We start from the raw sequence: 12,274 nt of genomic DNA on the forward strand, positions 1-12,274 counted from the left end.
TATGCAATAAAATAAGTTTAAATGACATCATTTTCTAATATAAAACCTTCGTCTACATTTCTATGTGCAGCAGTGGGCACTGTGTCACAAAATTATAAAATAAACATGATGAATTGAAAAATAATGTGAAAGTCTCATTCCTTTGATCATTAATCAAATATCATAATTATGAAATATAGTTTATCAAGATAGCCTACACACAAAAAATAATACTCTTCAAGTTTAGTAGCTGTATAAAAAGAATGGTCCATTTAAAACGGGCCTGCAGTGACATCTAGTGGATAAACAGAAAAGGTTCAGGAACGAGACAACTGCTGCTGCAAGGGGGAAAAAAGAGACAGAAATAACAAGATATGTTATATGCCTGTGTTGCATTATACACATATTTTACTTTTTACATTTAATGAAACTAATATAAGAAAGCAAAACTGATCCATCTTTTGACGTCTCTCTCAGGAGTTTGGCGTTGCCATGGAGAACGTTGCTAAGTGATGCGTGAGCGAACCTAGAGGCTGCTGTGCTAACTTAGCCTAGCCAATCTTAGCATACGCATTGACAAGAAATGGAAGACACTCTTCAGCTGGGAGACTCTGTCGCTTCGAAGAATGTAAGTGCCGTTTAATGAACTGCAAAGGTGGGAGCAAAAGAAAGAACTCACTGTTAGAATGTTTCTGTGCTGAGAGCGAGTCGTTGCTAACTTGTCCCAAAATGCAGCTAGAGATGCTAAGAGCGCTAGCTTGATCCTAAGTGCATAAGGACAAGAGTTAGTTTCCCATTATCTTTAACATACTTTTTTTGTTTTGTTTTTAATCATCATACTAATAATAGATTAGCAATGCATATTATATGCAGGAAATAAAGTCATTATGTGCTAATTTTGTATATTTCAGTACTGATGTAGCTGCTGTTAAACTTGCCTAAAATTGTTTGCATTCATTCTTGGACAAATGTAGTATGGAGATTTTTTGATGGACATTTGCTTTCAACTCAAACATATAATACATTTAATTTGACTTTGTCTAATATAAACAAGGACATTTTTTGAAAATATTTTTCTAGGCTCCAAAATCAGGGCGACGGGCTCGCCTTGGAGCGGATCAGACTTCATTTGAGGAGAATCGACATGGAAGAAAGTTTTCAGGCTCTGCATCGGGAGAGGTAAAGGGTGATTATTAAGATACTGAGACACACCCCTTTCCTTAAAAAAGAAACAACTTATCTGTGTATTATTTATTCACCTCATACATGATTTAAACTCAAGGATGAAGATGAGGTAGGTACTGCAGGTACTAACTTGACTTAAGAACTGTGTTGTTTCACATATTTCTTTGTGAGCTCTTTGAGTGTTTCCCTTAATTGTTTGCGCACTATGAAGTGTTTCTTTAACATTGCTCAAATTCTTAAACTTATGACCTTTAAAAATCAAAACAGTATTATTCCTGCCCAAAATTGAAAGACTTTTTCATAGGGATGTAATGACATTATTAGTATTATCACAAACTGATGTATATCTCACGATACAATATTTATTGAGGTATTTGAGACTTAAAGAGAATTGCATTAATGCTCATTTTTCTTTTCAAAATGCAGAAGGAGCTTGTGATTTTGATTTGAAAAGTTCCACATTATTGTGGAACATTTGACAATACGATGCCACAATATTTTGGTTATTGTTACATCTCTAATTTTTCATTGACTTTAAACTTATGAATGGAACTGCATTACACTGCTAACAATAAGCAGCAATAAGTTTATGAATAGAAGCCAACTATAAGTTTCATTTAAGTTTATAAATTTTGAAGCTTCTACACTTCAAGACTGAAGCACTGTGAACTGAAACACATTTTTAATAAACGGCCACTAAACAACTTCCGCAGCAGTGCTGCAGTGTTCATGACATCAACCATTCCGACTAAATTGGCGGAACTATAAAATGGACATAATTCCCAAAGCAAAAATTCTTGCTATGCTTTTACTTTAGGCCAATCTTTCCAAATTAGGCCAACTTCCCAAATGTATGAAGCATTATTCTCGCGCCCTCTGTGACCTGCTGTGCACATGCAATACATTTTTCCATCATGTCCTGTGACTGTGGGGTTTATTTACAGTCTTCGTTTATCAAGCCTGGCCTCATCTTCCTAAAATACCCAACTGATTTGTCGCATTCCTGACGTCCTTTTAAACAAAGAGTCACTCGCTTTTATGGGCTGCTAGGGTTTGTCCACCATAAGTTCCTCGCCCTAGAGACTGTCACAGAATCCCAAATTAGAAAACTACGAGGGCTGAGCTAATTGCTTTAACAGCCATTAGCTTTTTACTACACTGTGAAGTTCATATTTGGTCACTAAGGACTGGTGGGCCAGATGTGTTTTGTTTCTCAGGACACTTGGGGGCCCTCTCTATATTCTTGCACTTTATTATTAGATTATCCTGTATTTGTCCTTGTGTATTGTCCAAAATCGTCAGTGAACTCTCTTTTTGTACACTGGGTTATGTCTTTCAATGTGCAATTATTCATATACTATGTGACTTTTGTGGTGGAGGGTTTGTTACCTGCTTGTCTCTATGGAGATGATGTTCATGGGTTTCAGTTGATATTCTGAGGACTTTTGCCCATTCAAAAGATATATTTTGTCTTGAATTGCTACGGTGATGATTCCCGCTTTTCATCACTATGAAACCCATGGATTGCTTTGCCTAGAATGTCACACAGTGTGCTAGAGGTGTTCTACATGTATCTCTATTGGCAGAATGTTTAGCATTTACCATGGTGACACAATACACATATTGGCAGACACAGACAAAACAGTTTTAAGATAAAAAAAATAACAAATAAAAAAAAAATCAAAATGTATTTAAACAACACATTTTCAAGAATGTGTGATCAATATGAGCGTTCACTGTCCAATTTAGATGTTTGATTTTCACCAAAAAGGCGACTGCTTTTTAGCTAGCTTGAGACTGTAATGTTATGTGTCATACTTGTTTAAGAGCGCAAATCAGCTCATTTGTTGTAGTTTCAGCTGAGGCAGTTCTTTATGGTGAGATTAGACTTAAACTAAGCTTTATTTTAACCTGAGTAACAGAGTTTCCCCGAGGGAATGTTTCTGACATTAGCTGCTGAAATGGCTTGAGATAAATACAGAGAATACAGAATACGTTGTCTTGTGGTTGACATCATCTTTTCTAATACTTGTGATATTTTTCACTTCCCTCTCTGTCCTGGACTTGACCTTTCCTGAATTTTTATCTCTTTCAAACCATCATTTTAAACCAAACTGTAACTGCAACTACTGTGATTAAAGTTGTTGTTGATGTAGTTTTGTGTTTGAAGGACTGTCACCTGCTTATCTCATGGAAATGCTATTGCCTGAACTGTTCCACAGTATAGTATAAACATATATCTTTCATTCATTCAATTACAGCCGTTTTATTGTCAGAAATATCCTACTTGGTTTGTTAGAGTCACCTGCATGGAGATTGATACATTTTTGGCTATTTTGCGGAATATTTCAGCAAATCTCCATGGAGGACAGAATATTTCGGACCCTCCACCTAAAAACTTACATAGTGGAAGTTGCACAAAGTAGGTCATATGATTTAAAAAAAAAAAAAAGACACATCAATAATAAAAATCATTACTCTCTTAAAAAGTCTCTGAGAACCAAAAAAGGAAAAGTGGAAAGGATCTACTGTGGCCAGTGCGCTGTAGGTCAAATAACAAAAGCAGGGATGTAATTATTGCTTAAAATACCTTAATAGTGGAAATTGTTCATAATGAGAAAATCACTAATTGCTCAAAGTTGAAGGAGCTTTTTCAGCCGCAGCCTGTCTGGATTAATGGTAAAATAAAGTGGAATACAGCCCCCCCTCTCCTTTTCTCCTTCCCTCCCTCCCCCATGCACCCCTTAATGGTGACATTCAAATTTATAAATGGCTTTGGCGAAGGAGTGAGCCTTGAGCAATTATTTCATCATAAACGGACGAGATTTTTCACAAGCCCTTTGTCCTTCTACAGACACAATTTAGTAATGAGAAATGGTGGTCCCTTTTTTTTTTTTTTTTTAAATCAATTTGTCTGGTGCCCACCCTCGCTCGCTCTGAGGAATTCATTCATTCAAGTACGAGTGGTCACAGGATCAGAATGCATTTGGAGTTTACTATTTTCAGAATGAAGGAATGAGAAGGTCATTTTTTTCCCCTTGTGGATCTATTTTTGGGGAAAGATATATGCACTTTAGCCGTTCCCACACTCTGCTCCATAGGTTCTGTTCCTAGAAATGGGCAAACTGAAAACTTAAACAAACATGACCTGGAGTAGCTTTGTACGATATCTCTTCATAAAAGTATGCAATATACTTTCAACTTTACTTTGAAGTGTCCTTTTGCCAGATGGACTCATAATTTGTGTTATCCTAGACAAGAGGGCCCCCTTCTGGCGCCACATAAAAATAATTGTGATGACAGCTTTTCACGATCCTCTTTGATAAAGCGTATTTATTTTTGTTAGGATTAATGCACAGTGCAAGGCCATTCATTTAATAGAAAATAGAGCAGAACTGCTGTATGTTACATAAAAAATAGGATTAATGTTTTAACTTCACTGGTGGGGGGTCCGCCAATATGCAGATGTTGCCTTCAATGCATGATAACAAAACACCCAAAGCTCATAACATTACAGTTCTTAACATTACATTAGTTTTTCACTCCATAGTCTGTGATAAGATACTGTAGCCACTGTTGCCCTGAGGTAGACTGATGAAAGCAAGAAGGCCAATCTGCACAGGCTTGCCTCTTCATAAAGATGACCTGTAAATTGGCTTGGTGACATCCCCTGCTTATCTCTATGAAGATGGAGACGTTTAATGCCGTGCTATGGAACAATCCATGCAAAGCAATAAATTCTTAAGAATAGTTACACAGTGTCCTTTTAAACATGTGACATTCTATTTCTGTTTTGTTTTTTCAGGGTCCTCCAGCGAAACCTACGCGCAGACTGGGAGGATGGGCTGAAGAAAGCTCCGGTTCGGGATCTGCCAAGTACAAGTCTTTGTCTCTTTCTCCCATCTACACAAAAAGCACTTCTACTGTTATTAATGAACCCTCATGCTGTTGAATGAGCTTATTTATCAGCGCATATTTGGCACTCGGGCTGTGAATCAACAAGGTTAGAGGGAGTCTGTCTGAGCGGGCAACTCTCCATTCGTCTTCATCTGCGAGCAAGGCGGTAATTGACATGGTTAATGCATCAGCCACAGGAGGGCACTGTTAGTCAGCTAGCCACTTCATCACGCCGGTTCAAGCCACTTAATCACCCCCATACCACTGCGGGCTGGTCTTTACACAGGGAGCATAACATGGCAACTCCTCAGAATATTTGGAACAGATGGAATGTGTTGGTCATAATCAGCCAACCACATCTTGCATAAAACCAGCTAGTTATGCTTTAGTCTAACAAGTATTGGAAATGCACTGGACTGATGCATTAGATCATTTGAGCTTGTTTATAGTGCAAGCAACTAGAAAAGCCAACTCAATAGATCTTCCCTTTCAGCGTAAGGCTTACATGCTTTGGTGTAACGCAGCTTAACTCATGGTCCCAACGCTATTGTAATACAGGTGGTGTTAGAAAAATCACCGCACGCGCATTGATCCTCTCTGAAACAAAGTAAGTAATGGCCCCCCTCGGAACGGACAAGGACTCGCGCTTTCAATGTCACCCCTTTTGCTCAATCACCGCCGCCCGCCCTCCTCCCACTAATCCCAGCACAGATATCCCAGGATTTGTCGATCTATCACTTCTAATTGACACTAAATGATCTGTCAGTGTATTGATGAACCTTTGAAGCCAGTTTGTCACAATATATTTTATCCCTAACAACTTTTTCGAGACAGTTTTACCATGTCTATCACTTTGCCTTACATGAGTCTTAATCAAGAAGCCAGTAATGTCTCGCCCCCCCACAGTCCCCTCCACCCAGACAGGACACCGGTCAAGGGCAGCCAGGTAGCTCTGCTCTGCCTCTGTCTGCTGGGCTTAAAGGCAGGATAGATACACTTTTCTGTTTAATTAATTCTGTTTCAGAGGTAAATTTAGAAAATGAAGAAACAGAAACAGAAATGTTTGACTTCAAACTAAAATTGACTAAAATTCACCAAGCTTGAAAAAGAGAAAGATTTATAGTGCACTCTCCGCTGGATCACTGGAACATTACTGAAATAGGAAAAAAACATATATTTGCAACTATTGTAATGAAAGTGGGGCATTTTCTGCTTTATAATTGTTGTTCATTAGTTGTAATGCTATCTATTGTGAGTTTATCAAGAAAGTTTGTAAACTGGAGTTTCTTCTAAAACCAGCAGGGGGCACTACTCCACCAGAATACTGTGCAGTTCTGCACTGGAATAAGGTTTTGAAACGGATTTTTTTTTTTTTTAAGTGTTTTGGTAATGATTTAAATTGGGCCTATTGAAACAGTATAGATGATTGCATACTACTAAGGATATAACGTTCACAGCACTTTTTTGTTTTTCACTAGCACTTGCCAGTGTACAAGCGATGCTGTTTCTAATGTCTCTTCAACATTTTTACACAGGTCCTCTAGAAGACCTGCAGCTGAGGACATGGAGGAGTAAGTCCCCACATACTTAACATTACAGTTTTAATCTAGGCTTTAAATTGAATTTAAACGGCCAATCTGATATTTTTGTTTGAAAAGTACAATTAGCTTTCAGATTGTCCTCTCATCCCCAGTGTCACACAATCACTTGATTAAAATGCACTAACTGATTTCTCATTACTGTTATTCTGGTAGAACCGAAATTAGCCAATGTAATTTTTTTTTTTTCTTGAAGATTGTCTAAAGCTGCAAATGAAAGTACCTCTCATTTTGGCAAACATAACAGAATTGTTCCATTTTCCATATCTTTTTTCTATGTTCTTATAAAATATTTCGCATCGTACATCATTTTAGCTGTCCTCAAAGAAATAAATGACAGAAGGCCAGTCATCAAAAGAACCAGAGAGGTCCTCACCATTAAAAGCATTAAATAATTCATCTGTTCTTTTCTTTTAACAGTCGGCGATTGCGACCACAAACTCCTGAGGGATCCGATGATGAAGGAGGTGAGAGCACCCTTGCATTGTGGTGCTCTGTCTTTCCTCACGGGCTAAAAGAGTCTCCCAGTGGCTCCCAGCGCATCCATCCTGAGGAAGTGGAGCAGATAAACAGGCCCATCACAGCTTTGCACGGCTCTCAGCGCGCTCTGGGGCCTCAGGAAAGCCACCACACTGTCACCACTGCAAACTGAATCTCTTTATGTCGTTCAGCTTCTCTAGTTAGATTGTACGAAGAAAGTGGAAGTTGGTTAGGAACATATATGATGTGACAATGCTGCTTTGACACTGTAATGGCTATTTAGCAGAAATAGCACCATAAAGTCCTGTATAAAGCTAATAAAAAGTAAAGAATTAAATGAACTGTATGTAAGATTAAACCTCATGGAATCTCTGATCTGAATCCTTACTTCCAAAACCACAGCACATCTAGCCAGTCATTAATCAGTACCTATGCTGCTGCAGTATATGCTGTCCATATACTGAGAATGAAGAGAAATTGTCTGTGAACTCTATATACATGTTAAAGCAGTAGCAATTCAGGTTCAGTTGTGATTGTCGTGCCCTTTTTAAAACTGTAAGAGCACAGGATACATGCAGTTCATTTAAGAACTTTAATTTGTGCATGCATTCCTAATACATTCAAGCTCCTGATTGATTCCTCCAAACATTTACACTGGTAATGATGTGTTTATTAACTAAAGTGGTCAGGCTCTTGGTTCTTTTGCACTTAATGCTCCAGGAAAGATCATTACTCGATGGAGGGAGAGCTCTTAATGCAGAGCTCGAGGCAGGGGCATTGGAAATTACAGTGCTGAGGGTTAGCGAGATAGGCCTGCCATCTTGATTGTGTCCCCTACTCTTATCCCTTATGTCCACTGGCAACGAGGAGAGAGGAGAGAGAAGGCATGCCCAGTCCCCTGCTCCAATCTCCTCATCAGTGGCCCCCGAAGCCCCCCGCTGGTCACTTCTAATAGCACTAGTATCACAAACACAGCTAGCACCAGTCACACTTTGAGCCAGTTAGTCTAGCGGTGAGTTCTGTGGTGTAAACTGTGTAATGATTGGAGTGGGCCGGGATCTGTCCCTATGTTCACAGTAAATGATTCCCTCTTTTGATACCAGCTGAACCTGAGTGTGTAGTAAAGATACACACAGGTCTCTTTCTGCCAGACAAAAGCCCACTTGATCCACGTCGAGCTGGGAGAAGGAAGTCTGTGTTGGTAATACGCAGCGCACTGACAGCTGATAGACCTGGCCTTTGCATCAAAAGAAAACACAGGTTGTTTGCAACTGCCCCTTTGACCTGCCGTAATGGGGTGAATTTGAAGCTCATTTAGAACGTTGTTGCACCTAATAATACACTTTGCATATAGACAGCATATGCCTGTTAGTTTTAAATTGAACTCGTGCTAATCGGACATTACTGGAAGGCGTGGGCTCTGTGTGTGTGGACAGATAGACAACCCGGTTAGCTATTTGCAAAGAGCTGGATGGCAAGGCTTTTTGATGTCATTGCACTAAGACCATTAAATTTGATTGGGGGTCCAGGGGGGACGGATTCTGCTGAACACCGTGCTTTGTAAATGAGAGGACAAAGTGTCACCCCGGCCTCATGCATATGAAATACCCGCGCCTGCATTTATTTGGATATCAGAAACACAGATGAGTCTTGTCAGTGGCTAAACGGGAAGAGCATTTTGAATTTGGTTTGATTAAAACAGGGAAAACCAGCAGGGTTAGAGGTTAGCTATCTAAAGGTGATGGGTCATATTTGGACACATTTTCAACCTGTAGCATGTTGAAGTCAGATCCAAATTATTAATCTGTAATCTGTGAGTGTTACTTAAAAATAACTACATATATGTAAAGATGCTTATGGCTGCTGACGATCCTACTCCACTTTTTCCAGAGTTATTTGGATGAAATAGATGGTCAGATATATCCTCACATCAGATGCACACTTCCACCTGCTCACCTCTATTTACCTGTAGTATTGACTTTCCCCTGAGGCTGAAGTACTGTGGTCAGAGATTACTGACAAGCCTCTTCATGCAGCTCCTCTTCTGCTACTATCCATCTCTGATCCCACTTTGAGACTCTGCTGTAGAGCTGCTCCTCATGAAGCAAATGTCTGCTAACAAAGTTTGCAAATACAATGCAAATAGAGACATTTTTCCACAACACCTGTACACCACATATAACTTATTTAATTTAGTCTTGTGATAGTCATCTTATTTTTCTTAATTTGAATTAGTAGGAGTATAATAATAATCTCCAATATCTGTCTATATTTTCCTTCTCTAACAATTGTCCATCTGAAAGTGAAAGTTTGCCTTGTCCTTCTTGGGAGTGGAAACCTCCTCTGTCCTGTTGCGTTTTGCCAATTAAAGTGGATTCCCACTGTTTGAGCAGTGGTTGGCAGCTCCTGGCACCGCAGCCCCTGCCAGGCCGCACCGTGACTTCTGACCCCACACAGATGGGCCCGTAAGCACATACTCTTGCACATGGTTGGACATGGCCCCAGTCAGAGTGGCAGAGTGGACACGGAGGTCAGCCCGGCGGCCAGCGCAGGTCCTGGGGGTGTGCCGCTCTGACAGGGCCCAAATGCTTAGGTAGCAGGGGGTGCTTTCTGGGGAGCCCCTGGCCTGCGCCCCTCTCACAGCGGGGAGAGCTGACGCGTGGCCTCCTGAATATTCATGGCAGCATGGCTATTGTGACAGGGCAGCTCTTCTGAGGCTGTAGCTGTAGTGAGAGGAAGAGGGAACACATGGCTACACTCCTCCTGCCATACACCTGGGACTTACTGTAATCCAGCCGTGATTTAGAATGGAAATAAATATATCCATATTAATATAGAATCTTTTTTCTTTTAGATATTCCAGTCATCCCAGACCTTGATGAGGTGCAGGAAGAAGATCTCACCATGCAAATTGCCGCCACCAAGGTAGTGAACCCACCTCCCCTCCTCCATGAGCAGTCGTGGTGCTTGTGCCTCGGGTACCTTCATCTTAATGCAGAGGATCCAGAGAAGTGCAGTGGCCTGCTCTGTGACTTTGATGGCTGCCTGTCCTCCACTGTGCCATCACAGGGTCTTGCTTTATGGGGCTAAAATGCAGAAATAACAGTTGGTGTGATTTATGCAACTCCGTTACCAGGGTCCTCACTAACCGGGCCTTTGATTTACAGGGCAGCCAGAGACACGCCGACATGTGTCGAATATGTAGCAAGGCTATGACAGCGGTGGAGGTTATTAGGCTCGGGCTTGCTCTCTGTGCCAGATAATATCCACATTGAACTCATTGTGAGGGCAATGTAGCGTGTAATGTGCAGTAAGTAGGACTGGCATGCACTGCTAGGCCCCAGCCACTTTGAGAGCCCCCCCACTTAATTCCAACCCACAGATAAGCAGCTGGGTTTCAATTTAAGGCATTTACCACTTGGCAACAATCTCCCTTTTCTCTCAGTGTGAGATCTTAGAATCTAGTTTGAGACAAGCTCCATAGTTTGAGCAGTTGTGGTTCAGTGTCAATCATACTTCATTTACATGTGTCCAGATTGCTGTATTGGGATCGCATGGTCAGTTTGTGTGATCATCATAACATCTATTGTCCTCTTAGCATTCAGGTGAACCGGGTAATGACTTATCGGGACCTGGACAACGACCTGAAGTACTACTCTGCGTTTCAGACCTTAGTAAGTCAAGTAAATGTATTTTTGAATCTTTGACATTCACTTCTCCTTTTGTTCTCAAGGTTGTCCATTTAAACTCCACCCTTATCACTATTTGTGCAAGCAAAGTGAATTTCTTCTCTCCCTCTCTCTTCAGGATGGAGAGATTGACTTGAGGCTTCTCACCAAGGTTTTAGCTCCAGAGCAGGAGGTGAAAGAGGTGAGTGAGTTTTTTGGTAAATATAGCTTGTGAGCTCCCACTGAGGCTCTATCCAGCTGTTTCTGGGGCACAGGGGAGCATGCCACTTGTCTCTCAGGTAATCAAGATTTATGATGTGTACATTAACACTTCCCCCATCTCTTCTTGGGCTGTCTAGTGCTGCCTCTAATTCTTCTTCCCCCTCTGCAGGACGATGTGAGCTGGGACTGGGATCATCTGTTTACAGAGGTGTCCTCAGAGCTGCTGATGGAATGGGATCAAGGAGAGAGTGAGGAACTGTCCGTAACATGAGGACAAAACTCTTCATGTCCAAACTTCAGTGTAAACTAAAACAACCTACAGCAGCTGTTAGGACTTTGGTGATATTCATATTATTATTGTAACTACACATTTTTTGTAAAATATATATATATATATATTTATAAATAAAGTATTTTAATGCAGTTTGACTTGTTTCTATTTGTTTTGTTTGTGTACACTCGTGTGTATTGTTTCAGAACTCACTGATATAAATGTCCTCTGCAACAACAGCATTATCGCTAAACCTACAAGTCCAAGGTTGATAATGAGCTAAGCTGAAATCCACTTGATTGTGTTCAAATTAACATTCTTCATTAAAGCCCACAACCTTATTGTTATTGACAGTGGCATTGACTTTATCTTCCAGCTCTTCGATAGGAACAACCCTGTCTTCACTATTATCTCAAAAGCATTGAACACAGTTCTCATTGACACCTGGAGGATTACCATACATTAAAGTTTCACTGGATAAAAGCTGCATATGTGAGTCAACACCAAAGCCGATGTTTTTATTGTAGTAAACCAACTATTTGACTTGAGTGTGTTGCAGTGAAGAACACGACAAGCCACACTCTAAACAGATGTTCCGCCCTGATTTGAAATGAGAATGTAATATAGTTAACAAAATGCTTTGTGTACTGTGCTGCTCTGTTTGTCTTTGGTTCATGTGTGGGAATATTGATGTATTCCTCAAAGTCATTGCAGCTCTATTAGTGAAACAGTTGTAATATTTACAGAAAGTGATTAGGTTGATGTCTGAGGCACCGGCTGTCTCATGACAGTTGGTGTGATGCACAGCAAAGTCTTCAAGGACACACAATCTATGCATCCAACAATTAATCACCACCTTTAACAAATAATCCAGGTTTTTCATCTGTAAGGCACTGAATCAACTTGATCAGGCCTACTATCCCGGGACACGCTGATAGAAAACAGGATGGTCCGGCTCAGATGTGTGCACTGTC

General features: G+C 40.4%; 1 protein-coding gene across 1 annotated transcript; it reads left to right on the forward strand.

Moving 5' to 3' along the window:
* Positions 1 to 294: 294 nt before the first annotated feature.
* Positions 295 to 11,455, forward strand: LOC110155540 (intraflagellar transport protein 43 homolog A). Its single transcript, XM_055161677.1, has 9 exons — positions 295 to 607; positions 1,060 to 1,158; positions 4,970 to 5,040; positions 6,597 to 6,632; positions 7,080 to 7,126; positions 9,994 to 10,057; positions 10,729 to 10,813; positions 10,947 to 11,009; positions 11,199 to 11,455. The coding sequence occupies exons 1-9, from the start codon at positions 563 to 565 to the stop codon at positions 11,298 to 11,300; spliced, it is 612 nt and encodes a 203-aa protein (XP_055017652.1). The 5' UTR covers positions 295 to 562; the 3' UTR covers positions 11,301 to 11,455.
* The last annotated feature ends 819 nt before the right edge of the window (positions 11,456 to 12,274 follow it).

The sequence above is a fragment of the Boleophthalmus pectinirostris genome, unplaced genomic scaffold (assembly GCF_026225935.1).
Source record: "Boleophthalmus pectinirostris isolate CB_2022bp ecotype Guang Dong unplaced genomic scaffold, ASM2622593v1 HiC_scaffold_10, whole genome shotgun sequence".
NCBI lineage: Eukaryota > Metazoa > Chordata > Actinopteri > Gobiiformes > Gobiidae > Boleophthalmus > Boleophthalmus pectinirostris.